A 20977-nucleotide genomic window follows, 5' to 3' on the forward strand; every position below is an offset into this window, starting at 1 on the left:
CCCTGCATTTGGATTCTTAATGTGAAGGCTATACAAGTATCTGGGTGAGATATTTGAAAAAGTTGAATCAACTTAAAAAAGTAAAAAGGTTGAATCAACGTAAAAAAGTAAAAAATTGAATCAACTTAAAAAAGTAAAGCAACCAGCTGCAAAGCTTTTTTGAGTTTACTGAACTTCAGGACCTCTGTAGTTGTGCTTACTCGTTTCTTTGAGTTGGACTGGTAGTTGGATGAACTTCGACCACTGAAGTTGAGTAAACTCAAAAATGCTTTGCAGCTGGTTGCTTTACTTTTTTATGTTTACTCAACTTTTTATTTTTTACAGTGTGGATTGCAAAGGGAAAAAAGAAAATAATCACGAGGAAAAGAAAACAGATATCATGTCACGTTAAAATACCAAGTATAACGTTATTCTCATTATGTCTGAAAATAAATCATGAAGGAAAAGCTAGTTTGACAGCTAGTTTGCAGTTTTTCTGGTTAATCAGTGATTGTTTTTGAGAGCTGGTGCAAAATTTTCAGTGGGGGTTGGTTTCTGTAATTTCTGTATACACTCACATGCACAAAAAAACTACCTTGATATGAACAATAATAAAATAAGAGTCTTATGAAACCACACAACTTGAAAAAGAATTAGCCTACACAATGAAAAATGTTTGGTCAAATATTTATTGGCACAAAAATAGCAACACAGCAGTTTGTTGGAAGATTAATTTGGTCAAATATTTTGTATTTGGATTATATTATAAAAGTGCTTTAAAGTTCATTAGGAAACTAAATTATCAAAAACAAAATGCACTATTATTGAGTTACCAAACAACATCACAGATTGTGCATTCTTTACATTGTGCTCATACAACTATGCCTGCCAAGTTATTACGCATCATTATTATGCATCAAATAATTTACTGACTTCCAAAAGACCTCCGCAATTGTGCTTTCAGGGGCCGGTTTCACAAAGATAGACTTTGACTATGGCTTAGATATAGTAGATAGTCAGACTTCAGATAGACATCTAAATAAGACCGTTGCACAAAGCACTTAAGACTCTGACTATCTTAAAGGCTGATTTATACTTCTGCGTCGGACCTACGCCGGAGCCTCTACGCTGTAGGCAACGCGTTGGTTTTCATTTATACTTCTGCGTCGTTGTCCGCGTTCACGCGCGCAGAGGGAGCATGTGAAACCCGAGGGAGCGGTCCTAGCAGACCAATCACAGCGCTTGCGTCCGCGTAGAGTTGACGCGTTGTTACATTTTTGGAGAGGTGCACGTCAGGGTACGCCGAAGGGTACGCGCGCTACACACAGCCTACGACGTAGCTACGGCGTGAGTTCGACGCAAAAGTATAAATTGGGCTTAAGTAGGACTACACTGCAATGCATTCTGGGTAAAATAAGACTTTTCAAAACAAAAAACATGGCGGATCGAGTAAGCGCATTCAACCGCTCAGTGCAGTTTACCCCAGCGGAAAATGTGTGTTTGTTGGAGGAGTATAAATGACGGCGTATGTTTTTATGTTTCCACTGTTCGATCGCGCCCGTGCCTCTCTCTCTCTCTGACACACACACACACACTTCAGCATTGCAATCTTGACATCGTAGCCTGTTGCAGCATTCACACCAAACGCGAATAGAGCGTCAAATTCGCGTCTATCGCGTCTAGTTCGACGCTTGAACATTTTGAATCCATTTGCGCGTCCAAGGCGAATAGGACGCGCGTATAAAGCGAGCGTTTGAAGCGAAATAGACGGGCGTTCAGAGCTATGACTCCACTATGACTACTAGCTCATGCCGTGCCGCTTGCGTCCACTGCTCAGACTATGAAAGGGAGCGCGTCGATCGTTGCTCGCGTTGACTATGTAACGGCCCTAACAGTTACAAGGACATTTTACTTGGGAATGTAATAACTGGAAGAAATGTTTAAATTATGAGCCATTTTCCCTTTTCTTTTGGCAGTTTGTAACTGATTGTTACTGCTGGTTGCCAAGGTAACAGAGTCTTAGACCTAAGTTAGCCTGGGGGTAAGGTGTCTAATTTTTTTGGTCTAAATTAAGTCAGTCTTTATTTTTGTGAAACAGTCTAACTTGCATTAGACTAGTCTATGAGCAAATTTTAGACTTGTCTAACACTATAGACCGGTCTAAAATAGCTTTGTGAAACCGGCCCCAGTTCTTCATTTCCCAAGACTTAGTGTTCCTGCTTTTCTTTGTTTTTTGAACCAAAATAAGCAAAAGCAGCAACAGCAGCAATAAGTGCAGCACCACCAGCCACTGCAGCACCACCAATCTGCACCGCTTGTCGCACCTATACGAATAAACAGAAAGTATCTATATTAATTTAATGTGAGATAAATTCCTGAAAACTGCAGACAGAGCTTGTGTGACCATAATCCAAATCATATTTAATGTATTTTAATAATAAATCTTTAAATAAATCTTTTACCATAATGCAGTCCTGTAATCCTGTGATTTTTTTAAAAATTTGACACGTTCAGTGGTGCTTAAAAGTTTGTGAACCTTTTAGAATTTTCTTTATTTCTGCATAAATATGACCCCCAACATCATCAGAGTCCTAAAAGTAGACATAGAGAACCCAATCAAACAAATGAGATGAAAATATGTAGTTATTTATTTATTGAGAAAAAATGATTCAGTATTAAATATCTGTGAGTGCGTTTAGTATATCTGGTGTGACCCTGTGGATTGTGGAGTCCAAACTCTTTAGAGACGATTTTCTAACCTCAGCTTGATGAGCAACAGGAAATCTTTTTCTGAGGTCCTCCGTAATCTCCTTTGTTTGTGCCATGATACACTTCCACAAACACGTGTTGTGAAGATCAGACTTTGTTCTTTAAATAAAACAGGACACTCACTAACACCTGATTGTCATCCCATCGAGTGAAAAATTAACTGCTATTCCTAGATAACTTTTGCCACTCACGGATAAGTAATATTTGATCATTTTCCTGAATACATAAATGACCAAGTATAATATTTTTGTCTCATTTGTTTGATTGGTTCTCTTTGTCTACCTTCAGTGTGAAAATCTGATGATTTGTGGGTCATAATTATGCAGAAATATAGAAAATTCTAAATGCTTCACAAACTTTCAAGCACCACTGAGTACATTATAATTCACTAACATACAGTTACACTATTATTTGTGTGAATTATCTCAACGTCAACTAATCGTACCTGACGGGACTGTGCCTTTCCGTATCTTAGCTCCGTAACAAAGTGCTCACAGTTCCAGGTAAAAACACTATATGGAAGTTCTCGACCCAAAAGACCGTAAGCATCCCGTAGAATAGCATGAATGGGACGTGGCTCACATTCCTTATCCAGAAGGTTGTTGATACGGTATTCATCATTGCCAACTACTTTATAAAGTTCTTCTTTCTTCACTGTGGCTTTCTCATGTAGTACTGACATCATACTGTAGGCACCAGCTTGAGCATGCTCAGCTATAGAGAAAGAAATGGAAAAGCAAGCAAAAAAAAAATTCAATTCAAGATCAACTCAATAGGCGGCATGTAAAGCATGTAAATAACCCACAGGGTGGTGCCAGGTGGATCACAAAACCATCGCCAACATAAATAGCCCAGTGCTGATATGTGCCTCTGAAGATTTCAATGAGGTCTCCAGGCTCCGGCTTCTTATCATACTGAGAGAAAACATCAGGCGTAATATTGTGTTACATTTTAATAGAACCACTTAACTTGTCAAAACTATCTCATACTCTATAACTAAAATAACTCAATACCACTGCACTTGTGAATAGATAAAAAGAAGGTTTTGTTAACTTTGTAGGCTATCTGCACAAATACTTGCTTGTTTCAGAGAGATAGCACTTTCACTTTCATTTTATTATACAGTTTTTAATACTCTCTGTTGCTTTAATACAATTCCTCTGTAACACACCTTGAGAAATAAGCATACATTTAGAAGCATTTCATCAATAAAAAAGCACCAAAATAATCCATTTGCTATTTAATTTTACATTTAATTCATGTTAAGGTTGATTCACTTAAAAGACCACTTTAGCCGATGTGTTTGACATATACCTTTGTCGATTCCATGGCAACCTCAACAAACTTGTTGTTTTTACTCCTATGGGAAAAATATTTGGTCAACAAACTAGTAACTGACTAACAAGTCTTCATTTCGTAACATTAATTAAATAATAGCATTAACATTCTTAAATAATTAAGGAATTCAATTTATACGTTAACAGTTAGGCTACTTACAATGATGTAACTTATGTTTCAGTGTGTTCCCCTGAGGTAAAAAATAACGGATCTAACTTATATATAGTCACGCGGCGTGACTGGGAGCGAATCAGCGTGCTGGAGTCATTCAGTGGACGCCCTTATTTTTTTTTATTCTAGACTGTTTTTATATTTTACGATAATAATAAAAAACACCCAATAATAATAAAAAAGCAAGAGTGGGTTTTGATGGCGACTTGTCCGTCATCCGTTGTGATAACGGCACAAATGGTCAATGTTGCTGTCCTTATAAATCAACTTTAACCTCGTAAATAATAGCTACACCATGTGTATAGTCTTAAATTCATGTAGGATAAAGTTCTAACAGCGTTGAACATCCAACAAAATAACCCAGGATTATACAGTTAGTTAGCCCGTTTCTAATGTTAACAATTTCGTAATCGTAACATAGTCAAACATAACATAGTAAAACACACTTTTACTCGTTGTTGAGCCCAATATATTCCTGCAATATCGGAGGCTGCAGTTTCAGACAAAAGAGCTCTCCTAAACGACAGAGGGCGATATGTGTAACCAAAACGTAATTTTCCATGTGGCGAAAGAATGTGAGTGAGTTTACACCAGTTTTAACGTTACACACTGTTTGGTACATCATTTATTGAAACGGTGTTGATTATAAGTGGCAACGGCTGCACTTTTCACTCACAATTTGCCATTGTAGTTGTTATTTTTCATGTAAATAAAATATTTTCATGGTGTATTTTGCTTAAGAATATAAAACGATGTCCGCGATATTCGAGGGGGATGCCATGTCAGCCATGCAGAAGTCTCACTGCCACACTTCTCTAAACAATTACAGGTGAGCAATAATATAATAGTCATACAGGTTACCACTAACTCATACATTAATGCTTCAGTTTATGGAAGGAACTCCAGTCTGCATTTAACTGCGTTATCTGTATTTGGAACAACGTATCGTTCTCGTTTTACTGTCATTAAGGTAATTTGTTCATTCTTATTCTCGTCTTTAAGTATAAATAGTAAATTATACAGCCTGCAGGCGTTTTTGCAGTTTCACTCTAATAGGTCAGTACAGGTTTAGGCATACCTACTCGAAAATGCTTATGGTAATTGCATGTCCATTTTGGATGTAGTGCCATTCATTGCCTTCTGTCATTGCATTTCTGTTATTTCTGATTTAATATTGTAAACTGTTTACATTGCTAAAGCATTAATTAACATGTATATTTATTAGTATATTTATAAATAAACATTTCCACAGTTATTGCCCAGAAAAAAAAGATACAGTTTATTAAACATTTTGTGTCAATAATATGCCTCAACCATGGCCTGTTGTCATACTGTATATGATTTGTTGGAAAGGAAACGAAAATAGCCTATTATAGGCTTTTAAGGCTTTTAAAATGTAAAACTGTTATGAAACAATTCATTAAACAGCACAAATGTAAAACATTTCAAACCATTGTTTTGGCTATAGGATATTAAAATATTTAAATTAATACATTTTATATAATTAGAACATTTAAAATATGTTATGAATACATTTTTGAAAGTACAAATATTCATGTTTCTCAATTAGTACATGGTCATAAAACGGCACGATTTTAAAGTAGTATTGGATAAAATATAGCCTAGCATGTCTTATTGCTGTTACTGCTTGACATGAATATAAGCTGTATAAAGAAATTTGGGTTATGTTAAGATATGTGCATAAGTGTTTAAAAAATGTAATTTGTTGCAAAAAATTCTGTACCAACTGTCCTTTTTTTTCCCTTTTCCATCAGTCCTCAAGAGCTGGCTTTAGAAATTAAAGCTTTCATCAGCGGCGTCGACCAGACACAGGGACGGAAACTCAGTGTTCGGGATCATGCCCGCTGTGCAGTACGGCTCCTTCGAACTGTGCCAGCCTGCCGTGGAGCTGTCTTGGAGCACCTAAGGGGAGTTTATGATGAATATGTTGCATCATTTCTTCAAGATTTGGAGGCGGAGGGTGAAAATGGAGGTACCAGTACAAGTGGAGGAGGCAGCACCAGTGTATCCAATTTGGAGGATGTTATTAAAGAAGTTCATGCAGTCCTCTCAGAATTTATCAAGCTTAGTCCTAAAGCTTGGGCTCCCCTTGTGTCCACATGGGCCGTAGACCTTCTTGGCCAGCTTAGCAGCAAGCATGCAGGACGACGGGCAGCTCCTCACTCATCCAGCCTGAATGAGCTGTTGCAGCTTTGGATGTCGTGTGCAGCCACTCGCTCACTTATGGAGTGCTACTCTCAGTGTCTAGCAGCCATGTTGGCCTGGTGCCCCGATGCCTGTGTGGATGCCTTGCTGGATACCTCTGTCCAACACTCCCCTCATTTTGACTGGGTTGTCGCTCACATTGGTTCAGCCTTTCCTGGCACTATTATCAGCAGGGTGCTGGCTTGTGGTCTCAAAGACTTTTATGCACATGGGTATTCCTCTGCTGAGAAGGTCAACCAACAGCAGGCAATAGACAAGAGCTGTAGAGTCCCCAAAATAGGCTCAGTGGTTGGTATCCTTGGGCACTTGGCCTCCAGACATTCTGATAGCATCAAGAAAGAGCTTCTCAGGATGTTTCAGGATAGTCTGTCTCCACCCCCTCAAACTGTACCTCTGCATTCATCCGGGGCAGGCGGGTGGGAGAACTCCCCTCATCTCCGTAGGGCCACTGTACCTTTCTTGCTTCAACTGGCTGCCCTTTCCCCTACTCTCCTGGGTGCCGTTTCTGCAGAGCTGGTGGAGTTTCTCAGACCGCCTGTCCTAGTTCAACTCCAGGCTCAGTTCCAGGCCTTGCCCCGGGAGGAAGTCGAGAATATGTTGGGTCTAGCGGTGCATCTCATAAGCCAAAGCCCTTCAGGTGGAGCAAGGGTACTAAAGTTTCTTACGGACACTGCCACACCATCTTCAGTGATTATATCAGGCCCTACACCCTCTCCCCATGATAGTATTCGAGAAGCCTGTGACCGCTTACTGCAAATGCTTCTGCTACATCTTCACAAGCTGGTGCACAACCGTCCAGAGGGTGATGAACCCTTCCCACAGTCCTCTGCTGCCTCAGCAATGCCACAAGTGATCCCATTTCTAGAGGAGCTCCAGGGACACATAGGTGATCTGTGTGCTGAAACTCTCCGGCTTGAGCGGAAGAGGCACCTATGGTTGCATCAGCTCCTGTGTCTGCTATCGGTGTATGGCGGCCCGAGCGTGGCCACTGAAGCTTTGTGTCAGCTCTTCACTCAAGCCCGAAACCCAGAGGAGCTCGCTCTAGCCTCACAATTGTACACTCCACTTTCCACTTCACTTTCTGGGTTGCTTCCCTCAACAGTAGCCCGCTGTGTTGCCCAGATCCACACTCAAACCCTTGACAACAAAGAGTTGGCTCAACTCCTGAACAACTTGGCTACTGCAGTACAGAGTCAAGAGGAGGATCGTAAAAATGGAGGGGCTACAACGGGGAGTTCAGCTCAGTCATCGATGGCTGCACAAGTCAGAGTCGCCGTTTCCAGCCACCTTCAGGATTTCTGCCCATTGCTTCTTCATGGCGACAACATGGTTTCCAAGGCAGCTGTCCGTCTGCTCTCGTGCAGCCAGCTTCCCAGAGCTTGCTCTCCAGCTCATCTGTTGCTGATATGTAGAGCAGCAGTGTCACATTTCTTTGTGTGTTTACGACTGCAAGGTGAGAGCCTTAAGTTTGGGGAAGAGGAAGTGGGCTACTCCATGAGACTGTTGTCACGTCTTGCGGCCTACTCTCCTTTGACACTAAAAGCTGTGCTGCAACAACTGGTGGAGGGAGCCCTGCACAAAGGCAACCGAGATTTGTTTGGAGGTCTGCAGGAAAACCCAGGTGATGACACCACACAGTCACCCAACCTTGTCCCAGACTTGGGCATATCCCTATTGGACGTCAACTGCAAATTTGGCACTTCTGTTAACTTCTCTGGTAATGTGTGGTCCGTTTTCCACGCTGGAGTCATTGGAAAGGGTTTGAAACCTCCGTATACTCCCTCACAACCAGACCCAGATAGAATCAATCAGAATATGCAGACTTTGATTGCAGTCATGGTTCAGTGCTGTAGTTCAGGTGGAGGAAGCCCTACTGTCAATGCTAGAAATGGCTCTGCTGTAGGTACCAGTAATGGCTGCTTCCCTTCCAGTGAACCTCTCATTTCTGATGGACTTCCCCCAATTAATGCTGAAGCTGCAAAGGTAATTGCCGTAACCCTGGTAGAGAACATCTGCCCAGATGTAGCAAATGGAGAACTGTCCTGGCCTCCAGAAGAACATGCAAAAACAACAGTTGAGCGAGACATACACATTCGTCGCTGCTTTGAAAATAACCCTGTGCTGTTCCACCTCCTCCGGGTGGTCGCAGCTGGACGTCCAGCTCTGTGCTACTGCTCTGTCATTTTAAGGGCTCTACTTTCCACCTTACTGGCTCACTGGGAAGCATCAAGGGAACCAGCAGTGTCAGACTCCCCCTGGCCCCTTCAGACCTCATGTTTGCTTGTATCATGTATGGGTGAAGGCCAGCTACTACCACCAGTGTTGAGTAACATCCATGAGGTCTTCCCTCTCCTCTCACCCTTTGAAGTTAGGCTACTGCTGTTGGGCGTATGGGAGTACATGCGGGGTAACAGCCCAATGCCGCAGAAATTTACCTTCTGTGCTGACCAAGGACTTTTTTTTCGTGACTTTTCACGGGATGGTGATGTTGCACGCTATATTGCACCCATCCACAGTGTTCTGCATAAGAACATTGACCGACTAGGACACCTTTGCTGGAGGTTTCAAGTTTGATGACTGTCAAATTATGAGAAATGGTGTTAAAATCCCAGGTTCCAAGAGTCACAGACTTTTTTTTGTATCCAGATATTTTTCTACATAGTGTTAACTTAGGTGTGAAGTTGATATTTCTACATTTTAAGAGCTAACCAGATCAGATTTTTTCCCTTGCCTAGCTTTATATTCTTTTTGTATCCTGTCTAGCTTTCTGTAGAGTTTTTTTTTTTTTTTTTTAATTAAGCACTGAAAAAAAGATTTATGCTTACATCAGTGTAAGACACTTCAAAAAATCTGTTTTTGCAATTCCCTATTTTCTTTTTGTTGCCGTGTGGAAACCAGTAAAAATAAAAAAAATGAAACCCCATAAAAATGCCTCTTCTGTTTGTTTTTGTTTTTACAGAAATACCAAAATAGGTATAAAATAAAAAGTAAAAGCCACATAAAACAAACAAATCTGTCTAGTATTAAAGGGATAGTTAACCCAAAAATGAAAATTCTGTTATTACTCACCCTCATGTCGTTCCAAACCTGTAAGACTTTCATTCATCTTCAAAAAACACAAATGAAGATGAACGAAAGATGAAGATGAATCTGAGAGCTTTCTGTCGCTCCATTTTTAGATATACATCTGACACTTTGACGCTCAAAAAGAATTCATGAAGAGTAAACAATCCATATGAATTGAGCGGCTTAGTCAAAATTATATTATGAACAGATTGAATATAAGGCTTTTATCTGCTTATAAATATTAATAAACTCACCCAGCAGTTGTGGTAAATAGAAGCTCAAGCATGTTAGATTGACGTCCAAGAACCAATGAGGTTCATTCTCGTTTTACGCAGCATGTTTGAGCTTCCGCAAGAGGTTTGTTCTCGCACGTCAAACAGTTTTTTTTGTGTTTCTTTTTCTGTTCGCTGATTAATGTTTATGTAAAAGCCTAAATTCAATCTGTTCATAATTTAAAGCATTTTTGTCTCTTAAGAAAATCTGGACTAAATCACTGGATTCATATGGATTAGTTTTACGATCTCTTTATGAACTTTTTGGTGTCAAAGTGGTAGTTGCGTAGCTATCAACGGAGGGACAGAAAGCTCTCAGATTTCATCAAAAAGATCTTCATTTGTGTTCCAAAGATGAACGAAAGTCTTACAGGTTTGGAAGGACATGATGAGGGTGACTAATTAATGACAGAACTATCCCTTTAACCAGTGGCATACCGGTTTTGTGCTGTTAATGTAGGTCTTGTCTTAATCATTAGAAACTGGCCAGTTAATACATAACAACAACTAGAAATTGACATGATGAAATAGAGAACTGCAATTGTGAATGCCTAACAGTAATATGTAGTTTCATCACACAATTATCTGGTGTACACAAGCATACATATCAGATGGATTCGTTTCCATGGTAAGAGGGGTCTAAAGGGACTCGGTTGTCACCCAATAGTGTTCTTGCAAACACGCTAACTAACCAACCTCCGGGAGGCTGGGCTTAACTCTGTGTGTCAGTCCAAGATGGCGGTTATCTCCATTGAAAGGTAAAACAAAGACTTTTGGCTATCATATCTGTTCGTCTTCATGCCTTTTTTGACTTTTATCTGTCTTCATTTCAAGCTAATCGTTGAGCAGTTCGTGTGGGCGCTGGGCTGTAAATCTGCTGCAGGTGTTGAACGAGGAAGCGAAAAGTAGATGTGAATGCGTGGCTGAGCTATCGCTGGCATTATGACGAGTCATGTTTTAATTTATTATAGGACATTGATATCTTTATACTCTACACCTTTAGGGTTTATGTAATTTAGTCCATACGGATATCTTATTGCATTGATTATTTACATCTCATCCTGGCGTTGATTTTTTATTTTTTTTTATTAGATAAATGCAATAGGGGGGTCGAGATAGTGGTTTGATCTGTGTAAATAACAATGCTAGATAAAATCCAAATAGTTTGCAGATTATTATATCCAGCTCTAGTTGAGTCTAAAACCTACCCGTCATTTATTTATTTATTTTTTATTAAAAAGGGTTAAGATTTAGGGAGCGATTTGAGTATTTAGTTTACATTTTTACTACATTTAGTAACATCTTTTGAAATGTATGAAATTATGTAACTATACAAAAGATGTTACATCATGACAGCTGTTATCCTTTTTTCCCCCGTCACTCTGCCAGGTTCTGTAAGTGGACTTTGATCTATTTTTTTTTTATATTGGGAACAGCTTTTTCTTTAAAAAAAAAAAAAAAAAAATTCTCATTCAGAAAATGAATGAGACTGTTGCCTGAGTACACACTCAAATAGAAAAGTTTGCACTTTGTTTATCTCTGATGCTTCACTGACTGATAATGATACCCCAGTACTAAAAGGGCCAAAAATATTTCAAATTGCACACATGTCATCATGAAGTGAATCCAGAGTGCCTTTTTATTCTTGGTGCCATTTTAAGTAACTGATCTGTGGCACAAACTTGAGATTGTCTGGTGTTTGTTAGAGGAGGTCGATTGTCATTTGCATAAAGCAAAATTACCAGCCACAGTTTTTACACCCTGGTCATCTGTCTAATTACAGACAAGGAAATGATCCTCAAGGGTGGCAAAAAAGGAAGGGAACATAGCACTGACTCTTTTATTGTTACTCCACCCTGCTCATTCATTACTCAAACCAGATCCATAGCAGTAACCTACTCCTAATTTAAATTCTCTCTTTTTTTTCTTCTTTTTTTTTAAAGGATGGGGCTGCTGTCTGTGGTCTGTGCGTGTCTGTTGTTCAGCAGCGCCTTTGCTGTGGATCGGGGAAACTTTAAAACCTGCGATCAGAGTGCCTTCTGCAAGTATGTCAGTTATACTGTAATCCAGTACTGTATAGATGACCTCTACAGTATACAACTAGCATTGCATTTTAAAAATTCTGTCAAGGATCAACAATACTCATTATTGTAGTATTCCGACATACTTAAAATTAAGGTTATTCACCCTGTACTCTGCTGTGGTAGTTTAGAGAGTGCTTTACTTGCATCTGCATATACATATACATAGATTTTTGTATCTGATTGTCCATAGACGTCAACGGGCGCTCAAACCGGGTCAGTCCCCATACCGTGCTCTTCTGGACACTTTGGAGCTCAGTGACTCCCGACTGACCCTCCAGCTTATCAATGACAACAACAAGGTTTGCTCTCCTTTAAGAGATACCTTTCAGAACAGGAATTTTGTGTTGTTTTATTTTATTAAAAGAACTGCAGCATTTCTTGCTATTCAGTGGTTTATTCACTCAGGGTCGTTTTTTATTTAATGGTCAAACCATAGAAGACTTTAGTGTGCCCCTCTTGTTACAATATTTTGTTACAAAAGTCAAGATTTGGTCTGCTCTCTTGCTGTTTGCAGGTGCATTTGCTATTGGAGCTCTACAGACTGCAGGGGAATATGACGCGGGTGAAGATAAATGAGTTGAAACCTCTGAAGCCTCGCTTTGAGGTGCCAGACGTACTCATAGCAGAGCCCCCTACCGAGCCGTGAGTGCACAATGAAATTCAGAGAACAGTCAAACACATGCATGATTTATTGTGTTCCTCTGAGTAACCTCGGCTCGTCTCCGCTTCTTTCCTTTTTCTCTGATTCCCGTCTACCTCATTTTTTTTCTCTCTCTGTATCTCTTTCCTCAGCCTCTCATTTTTGTCTAAGGATGAAAATGGCGTTGTGTTGTCTCTGGGAGCAGAGAGCCAGAGGTTGATTGTTAGTGCCCGTCCATTTAGGCTGGACATCATGGAGGGGCCAGAGGTGCTGCTATCCCTCAACTCTCGCGGCCTGCTGGCATTTGAGCACCTGCGCCTTCGCAAGGACACGTGAGTATTGAGTTTTTCTCTCCTATTTGGAAGCTGGGAAGCATACATGTACATTACCGATCAAACGTTTTGGGTTGGTGAGGTTTTTAATGTTTTTGAGCATAAGTATATTATGCTCACCAAGGCTACATTAATTTGATCAAAAACACAGTATTACTGAAAATAGTAATATTGTAAAATATAATTACAATTTAATATTTTTTTCCTATCTTTTTTTTATTTATTTTTTACATATTTTAAAATGTAATTTATTACTGTGATGCCAAATCTGAATTTACTCCAGTCTTCAGTGTCACATGATCCTTCAGAAATCATTCTAATATGCTGATTTACTGTTCAAGAATCATTTTCAATTATTATCAATGTTGAAAACAGTTGTGCTGCTTAATATTTTCATGGAAACTGTGATGGGTTTCAGGATTCAGAAAATATAGGAAAGTTTGCTGCAGAGCAAATGAGATTTTGTTAATGGATATAAATCATGTACCCAAGCCTGACTATTAATCTCTTTTGTGTGTATGCGTGTGTTTTATCAAAGGCAAGCACAACCAGATGGTGCTGAGGTTAAAGAGAGTGCCGATGGAGATCAACAGCAAGATGAAGGCGAGAAGGTCAGTAGCTGTATGCGTGTGTATGTGGGTGTGCCCAGGTAAATGATTCATTGTCATCTTTCCACGTCTTCAGTTAAAACCAACATGTCCGGTTTCTGCACCTGATCTGGTTTAGCAGCTAAATGTAGCCGTTATGCAACAATGACGTGTGTGAAATTACCACAGTAGCTAAAGAAGTATTACTTGATGAACATCACATTGCAACTTTATGCATTTGAGAACTGAAACCAGGTTCTTTTTTGTTAATTTTTTTTGTTATATTTTCCCACACAATAGGATGAAGATGGAGAGAGTGATAAAGAGGAAGATGGTCTGTGGGAAGAGACATTTAAATCTCATACAGATACCAAACCAAATGGTATGTTTCTATGTCAGTTAAAAGACCCATGAAACTGCTTGACTAATGCAGTTTTCTTATCAGTATTTAAGTGTTTCCCAAGTTTTGGTGAAACATCTCAAAGGGTTTATTCCTTTTTCTTCTTTTTTAAAGCAGCCAATTGACTTTAGTTTATATGAATCATCAATATTTTGGTCTGATTTCCTAGAAGAGAAAATGTAAATTTTAAAAGTGCACACTAGCATGTAAAAGTTTGGGGTTGGTAACTTTTTTTTAAAATGTTTTTGAAAGAAGTCTCATGCTCACTAAGGCTGCATTTATTTGATAAAAAATTCAGTAAATATAGTAATATTGAGAGTTATTTTAAAATGTAATTTATTCTGAAAGCTGAATTTCATTCTAATATGCATTCTAATATTTGTTGCTTACAAAACATTTCTTATTATTGTAAATGTTGAAAACATTTGTGCTGCTTAATATTTTTGTGGAAACTGGGATCTTTTTTTCAGAACTATTTGATGAATAAAAAGTTCAAAATAGCAGCACTTATTTAAAATATAACAACATAAATGTATTCACTGTCAATTTTGGTCCGTTTAATGCATCCTTGCGGAATAAAATAATTAATTTCTTTTAAAAAAAAAATCTTACTGACCCCAAAATTTTGAATGGTGTGTTGTTAACTTTTTGGAGTACATTATAACATATTGGAGCATATAGATGGCTTCAAAGCTAACAGACATGGACTTACATTTTGATTACTTGATTGATTACTTTCACACAGTAATTAAATGTTAATAATTATATTTAAAAGTTCATTTGAACATTTTTATCTCTGATAAGACTACATACTAATGATTATCATTTGTCTTGATTTTGTTTAAAATCTTTCCTTAGGCCCCACATCAATAAGTTTAGACTTCTCCTTGCCGGGTGTAGAACATGTATACGGTATTCCAGAGCATGCTGACAACCTAAAACTCAAAACTACAGAGTGAGTAGATGTCTTAGCACACAATCAAAATATACCTCCTATAAAAACGGTAAACGCAAAATGGTTTTTTTTTCCTTTTCTTTTTCTAGTGGTGGCGATCCATACAGACTGTATAACCTAGATGTGTTTCAGTATGAGCTCTATAACCCTATGGCCTTGTATGGATCTGTACCTGTCATGCTAGCCCATAACACGCAGAGAACCATGGGTATTTTCTGGCTTAATGCAGCCGAGACCTGGGTTGACATCAGTTCTAATACAGCAGGAAAGGTAAGAGGTCACTAGGGCTTTCTATGTTGTCTCTTATTATAGTGTATTTAAAACTCTTCAATGGTTAATTTTGTCATTCCTTTCAGACTGTCTTTGGTAAGATGCTAGACTTTGTTCAAGGCTCCAGTGAGACTCCTCAGACGGACATCCGTTGGTTCTCTGAGAGTGGTATCATTGATGTCTTCATCATGCTTGGGCCCAAACCATCAGATGTCTTCTTACAGTATGCCTCTCTCACAGGTAAATGCCAGCTATGAGCTCTAAACTACACCAACAAAACCCTGTACAGACCTGAATCAAGTATATTTTGTTTGTTTGGCATATCTAGGCACCCAGTCTTTCCCTCCTCTGGCTAGTCTGGGCTATCACCAGTGTCGCTGGAACTATAACGACCAGGAGGATGTGAAGTCAGTGGACCAAGGCTTTGACCAATATGACATTCCTTATGACTTCATATGGCTTGACATCGAGCATGCCGATGGCAAGCGCTACTTCACCTGGGATCCACACAAGTTCTCTCAGCCTAAAGAGATGCTTCAGGGCCTAATGGACAAGAGGCGCAAGGTCAGCCACGTCACAGTTGTTTGTATAACTGTAGTATGGTATGATTTTCTTCTAAACGTTCACAAGTATGAAGAAGAGTCTGATTGAAAGATTTTGTGATGACAATTTTGTTTTAGATGGTGGCTATAGTAGATCCTCACATCAAGGTTGATAGTGGCTACAAGATCCACAACGAGATTACTTCTAAGGACTTCTACATTAAGAACAAAGATGGTGGAAATTATGAAGGCTGGTGCTGGCCAGGTGAGAAGTTTGTTTTTAAATGTAATTTCCTTATAGTCCTTGAAAGTTTGAGGTTGTTATTGTTTTATGTTTTTGAATTAAGTCTCTTATGCTCACCAAGGCTGTGTTTATTTGATCAAAAATACATTAAAAACAGTAATATTGTGAACTATAGCAATTTAAGAAAACTGTATTTCTATTTTAATATATTTGAAAAAGTAATTTATTCTTGTGATGGCAAAGCTGATTTTCAGCAGCATCACTTCATCTTTTTACTGCCACTTTTGATCAATTTAATGCATCCTTGCTGAATAAAGGTATTCATTTCTTTAAAAAGAAAATCTTACTGACCCCAAACTCTTAAATGGTAGTTTAAGTAATTTCACTATGACCTAAAAACATATGTGGTATTTGTGATAAGATGCTTAATATAACATTTATTGTAGTTGAAATGCATCTCTCATTGCTTTGGCATGGTCTTATCACAGGAAACTCTGGTTACCCAGACTTTACAAATCCAGAAATGCGGGCATGGTGGGCCAGCATGTTCTCCTATGATCAGTATGAGGTGAGACTTTTCTGTTGTGTCAGTCTCAAAAGTAAAATCCCTGATTTAAAAAAAAAAGGATCTGAAACTGTTGTATCATAACAGTCTAGGCCAAAAAGAGTGTTAGATCGAATGATTTCCTTATTCTAATGTTCTAATGGTTGCAGAAAAATTATTCAAGCAGATGTTGTAGCTCTACCTGTTTCTCCCCTCATCTCACCCAGACAGGATGTGGTGATGATTTTGTCTTATGCTCCATTTCCTCTCTACATTGTTTCTGTTCAAGAAGAGTGTGAAGTGCTTATGCTCACAAAATCAGAGCGCAAGAATAAGTTCAAAGCGGAATACACAAACAGATTTTGCATATAGACGTCTTTATATCAAGGCAGTTCACCAAACTGTGAAGGACATCAATCACTGGCTTCTGTTAGGTGGTCTTTCTCACTGTGAAATCTCAATAGTCTAATGTCTCCCATTCCTAATAATTATACATTAATATAGTATATCTTCCTAGTGGTTTTGTGCAGTTTTGCATTCAGCGTGAAGAGACAAATTTCTTTTTCATTGGAAGTTGTTGCCTCACATCTGGTTAGGACACGAAGTTAAAAGTGAAAATGACAAAACAAATCGCATTGTCACAACTCTACATGTTGCTTTTCAGGGCTCAATGGAGAACCTCTTTACTTGGAATGACATGAACGAACCGTCCGTGTTCAATGGCCCAGAGGTCACTATGCACAAAGATGCGCTACATGGAAACTGGGAGCACAGAGACATACACAATATCTATGGACTTTATGTGGTGAGGAACTCTGCAAGATGTATGAGAACCAACATGTAGAGTATTTTGTATCTTATAATAAATTATAACTTCTAATATAAGGAGAAACATAAATAAAGTTACAGTTATTTTATACTCTACCACCTGCATTAAATGTTCTTCAAAAATATATACTTATTTTCTTCTTCTCCTTAATTTCCTCTTTGTATTATTTTGCAGCAAAGGGCCACTGCCGAAGGTCAAGTTCAACGATCTGGTGGAGTTGAAAGGCCTTTTGTGCTGACCAGAGCCTTTTTTGCCGGCTCTCAGAGATATGGTGAATTCATGTGGTTGTTTGTGCACACTAAACTTAAAGCCTGAAACGCCATCATCATTTTATTGTACATGATGTGTGCAAGAGACATTTAGGTTTGTGTATTTTCATCAGGTGCTGTCTGGACTGGCGATAATGCAGCTGAGTGGGACCATCTGAAGATTTCTATTCCCATGTGTCTCAGTCTTGGGCTTGTGGGCATCTCGTTTTGTGGAGGTCAGTAATTAACTTTGTAGTGGTGATGATAACTAGGCCCAGATGAAATTTCATTTTCTGTGCTGATTTTGGGGAGAAATGGATTTTAACATGCTAAAATAAGTATTAGAGTTTCACTAATAGCTGAAAGCACAATCAAATCAGGCAAAATATTTAAAAACAAACACATAATTAGCGGGAGTATGTGTATATTTCGATTAAGAGAGGTTTCCATTCTACAGTCTGCAGACAGATTCCATGTGTAATGCAAAGTACATGCGTGTAACTTTATCTTTCTGCATTTTGTAGTCTAATAATTGATCTCTCTTCTTGCACACAGCTGATGTAGGTGGCTTTTTTAAGAATCCCAGCACTGAGCTTCTGGTTCGCTGGTACCAAACGGGTGCATATCAGCCGTTCTTCCGTGCTCATGCCCATCTAGACACCACGCGCAGGGAACCCTGGCTGTTTGGTCCAGAGAACACGGCACTCGTTCGTGAGGTAATCCGCCAGCGTTACGCTCTTCTGCCATACTGGTACCAGCTGTTCTACCATGCGCACAAAACTGGAATGCCAGTCATGAGGTGAGTGCAGTCCCTGTGAATGCTTGTTTAGAATATTGTTCATTATTTCAAGTAGACTGGATTGTTTGTCTAGTCAAAAATACTGTTCCATTTTACGTTGGTGCTCTTTCTTTTCTGTCATGCCTCAGACCTCTTTGGGTTGATTATCCAAAGGATACAGCAACTTTCACCATTGATGACGAATACCTAATTGGTGAGATTGTTTTTTTTTAAAATTGTTTTTAGTTAAAGTCTAATATGAGTCGGTCTATAATTTATAAAGGAGTATTTGATGAAGTCTGTTTCTATTTTTTGTTGTTTAGGAAGGGATTTGTTGGTTCACCCAGTCACAGAGGAAGGCTCTCGTGGAGTCACTGCTTATCTTCCTGGAGCCGAAGAGGTAATACTGTTGACTTAAAGACAGAATGAGATCAAAAATATTGATGAGTATTGCAGTCTGGGTGATTATGTAAATTTTGTGCAACAAAATGTCTTAGTAATCTTAGTAATCAGCTTATTTGTTTGTTTTTACATAAAAAGTGACAAATCCATCAATGTGTCTAGGTCAAAACTGTGCTCATCATGAGAGCTTTAATGTTAGAATGAATGGAAATTGATATAAAAACGTATGTTATATGAGATTAACTCTAGTTCGCTTACTTGCATCATACTTTCACCATGTTGATGCGGCTTGTTTTTCTTGTCCACATCTAGGTTTGGTATGATGTCCACACCTTTCAAAAACACAATGGCGTGCAGAATCTTTACATCCCGGTCACTCTTAGCTCTGTAAGAGGCTTTCCTTGTTAAAAAAAAAAGAAAAAAAAAGATTGTTTATTTGAGTTTTATATCAACTATAATTGCTTTTCTTTTCTTTTCTAGATCCCAGTGTTCCAGCGTGGTGGTTCTATCATCCCTCGGAAGGACAGAGTTCGAAGGTCATCTGCTTGCATGGAAAATGACCCATACACCTTGTATGTGGCCCTTAGCCCTAAGGTAAAGAGCTAGTTCTTTCTGTTGACTAATTAAACAAATTGTGTAACAGAATAAAATCCATTTGTCGGATTAATTTAACTTCTTTTTTTCTCCCTCTCTCTCTCTCTTTAGAAATTTGCAGAAGGTGAGCTCTACATTGATGATGGCCATAGTTTTAACTATGAAACAAAGACCGAATTAATTCACCGGAGACTCACCTTTGCCAAAAATGCTCTCACCTCCAGGTATTTATGTTAATCTGTCATTGTCCAAACTTTTTTGGATAAATTTCTGTATAACTTACTGCAGAAAGTTTTAACTAAAAAAATCATTTATAATCTCAGCAACCTGTGCCCAGACTGTAAGTTCTTAACTTCATCATGGATTGAAAAAGTTCTCATTTTGGGTGCCAGCAAGCCCAGAAAGGTTCTTCTTAAAATGGATGGTAAGATATTTATTCAGGTCTGCTCAACATTGTAATATCAGAAACTAATTTAATACTGTATTTTCTGATGGAAATTACCTCTATATTTGAGATATGGCATTGTAATCTTCCCACACTCTCGCAAACAGGTAAAGAAACCCCTGTGGATTTTGAGTTTGATGCCTCCATGTCAGTGCTAACCCTTCGTAAACCTGGGATGAACGCCGGGAACGACTGGACCCTGCTGCTGCAGTAGCCAGATGACAATTTAAAAAAAAATCAGCCAAAAAGAAAATTGAAAAATTCACTTTTAATTCATAAACACATTAAGCACTTAAAAAATCATCATGACAATTAAGAAGCGAACAGTGGTGCAGTGGGTCAGAGATTTTTTTGCTAAAAAGAAATGGCAGGGTCAGATAGTAAATGCTTTCCATTTTAAATGTAATGTCATTCACAAGTCAAAAGCTTTTTATTTTATTTCATATGGTAAAAAAGTAGTGATAAAGTCAGATTAACTGATTCATGCAGTGGATTTAAATAATTTCAGGGCTGCAAATCAGGCCGTTAATTGTTTAAAAAGCTGGAAGTTAATCGGTTTTAACAGATTTGTTCCTTTTCAAGGAAGACGACACATCAGGTTCACAAATCTTTGCTGTTTTTCATTTTCATTTTAAAAACAAAAAAGCTCTAGAAAATTGTTTAACTATGATCACATTTGCACATCAGGGGTTTTAGAGACTACTATTAAGATCTATGGCCTTGTTAATTTGATGGGGGCTCTTGGGTTTGGATTCTTCAACGGGAATAACCCACTGACTGAATCTGTGAGTTTATTTTGTCTTATTGCTTATTTTTTTGCCATTTTTGTTATGTAGAGCACTTGAATATGTTGGGTATATGTGGGTAGGGTGATTTTCACTTTGAGCCAGCAAAGCAGAATGAAACAGTCAGGCATTTATAATTATTTCAGCTGTGATGGGGACAATGATTTGTGAAGTTAATTTGATTGTCATCCACTTTAAATTGATAACTTGTCAAAATGACTGAAGTAGGTGTTTTAGGCAGGGCCTCTGATGAAAGAGGCATTTGTATACATTCCCATTTGACCATCCTATGTGACTGCTCTGTATTGCTGATTTTCTAGTTGGTTTCATTCCATTTTTGAGGGTGACCCTGAAAGCTCTGGAAATGTTAGACTAAATGTAATTTTTGATTAATGGATGTTCAAATGAGATGGTAATAAAGGTTAACTGTACATTCCCAACTGCTTTTGTTTGTTTTCTCTCATTTTTATTTGTTCA

The 20977-nt window shown here is 38.5% G+C and overlaps 3 protein-coding genes across 5 annotated transcripts; 2 read left to right on the forward strand and 1 right to left on the reverse strand.

The window, feature by feature from the left end:
- Positions 1 to 649: 649 nt before the first annotated feature.
- LOC311095457 (phospholipase A and acyltransferase 3-like) lies at positions 650 to 4333 on the reverse strand. Of its 3 annotated transcripts, XM_084133971.1 has the most exons (6): positions 4246 to 4333; positions 4063 to 4108; positions 3554 to 3662; positions 3194 to 3462; positions 2166 to 2303; positions 891 to 940 (listed from the first exon to the last, which is right to left on the reverse strand). In XM_084133971.1, the coding sequence occupies exons 2-5, from the start codon at positions 4075 to 4077 to the stop codon at positions 2187 to 2189; spliced, it is 510 nt and encodes a 169-aa protein (XP_083990097.1). In that variant the 5' UTR covers positions 4078 to 4108; positions 4246 to 4333; the 3' UTR covers positions 891 to 940; positions 2166 to 2186. The 3 variants fall into 3 exon arrangements, with proteins under 3 accessions (XP_083990096.1, XP_083990098.1, XP_083990097.1); XM_084133970.1 differs by having other exon boundaries at positions 650 to 2303; XM_084133972.1 differs by lacking the exon at positions 4246 to 4333 and adding an exon at positions 4192 to 4210 and having other exon boundaries at positions 650 to 2303.
- A 484-nt stretch (positions 4334 to 4817) lies between these two features.
- Positions 4818 to 9382, forward strand: ints5 (integrator complex subunit 5). The gene is made up of 2 exons (XM_084132235.1): positions 4818 to 5086; positions 6033 to 9382. The coding sequence occupies exons 1-2, from the start codon at positions 5010 to 5012 to the stop codon at positions 9055 to 9057; spliced, it is 3102 nt and encodes a 1033-aa protein (XP_083988361.1). The 5' UTR covers positions 4818 to 5009; the 3' UTR covers positions 9058 to 9382.
- A 1082-nt stretch (positions 9383 to 10464) lies between these two features.
- On the forward strand, positions 10465 to 20940 carry ganabb (glucosidase II alpha subunit b). Its single transcript, XM_084132236.1, has 24 exons — positions 10465 to 10579; positions 11765 to 11866; positions 12096 to 12204; positions 12420 to 12547; positions 12698 to 12877; positions 13416 to 13488; positions 13765 to 13846; positions 14723 to 14819; positions 14909 to 15089; positions 15176 to 15329; positions 15418 to 15653; positions 15770 to 15896; positions 16364 to 16443; positions 17084 to 17224; positions 17423 to 17519; positions 17631 to 17732; positions 18052 to 18295; positions 18424 to 18488; positions 18598 to 18674; positions 18989 to 19063; positions 19157 to 19270; positions 19382 to 19494; positions 19594 to 19694; positions 19823 to 20940. The coding sequence occupies exons 1-24, from the start codon at positions 10557 to 10559 to the stop codon at positions 19927 to 19929; spliced, it is 2808 nt and encodes a 935-aa protein (XP_083988362.1). The 5' UTR covers positions 10465 to 10556; the 3' UTR covers positions 19930 to 20940.
- Positions 20941 to 20977: the final 37 nt, after the last annotated feature.

Source organism: Abramis brama (assembly GCF_963993115.1).
Source record: "Abramis brama genome assembly, chromosome: 13".
NCBI classification, from domain to species: Eukaryota; Metazoa; Chordata; class Actinopteri; order Cypriniformes; family Leuciscidae; genus Abramis; species Abramis brama.

Bases quoted from the DNA above. Each gene is read 5' to 3' on its own strand.
- LOC311095457 (XM_084133970.1), bottom strand. The intron at 3,463-3,553 runs GTGGGTTATTTA...CTTTCTCTATAG, and splicing joins GATCCACCTGGCACCACCCT to CTGAGCATGCTCAAGCTGGT. The intron at 2,304-3,193 runs GTACGATTAGTT...TTATTCGTATAG, and splicing joins GAAAGGCACAGTCCCGTCAG to GTGCGACAAGCGGTGCAGAT.
- ints5 (XM_084132235.1), top strand. From the start codon at position 5,010: ATGTCCGCGATATTCGAGGGGGATGCCATGTCAGCCATGCAGAAGTCT. The intron at 5,087-6,032 runs GTGAGCAATAAT...CTTTTCCATCAG, and splicing joins ACTTCTCTAAACAATTACAG to TCCTCAAGAGCTGGCTTTAG.
- ganabb (XM_084132236.1), top strand. From the start codon at position 10,557: ATGGCGGTTATCTCCATTGAAAG. The intron at 13,847-14,722 runs GTATGTTTCTAT...ATCTTTCCTTAG, and splicing joins TACAGATACCAAACCAAATG to GCCCCACATCAATAAGTTTA. The intron at 18,675-18,988 runs GTAATACTGTTG...GTCCACATCTAG, and splicing joins ATCTTCCTGGAGCCGAAGAG to GTTTGGTATGATGTCCACAC.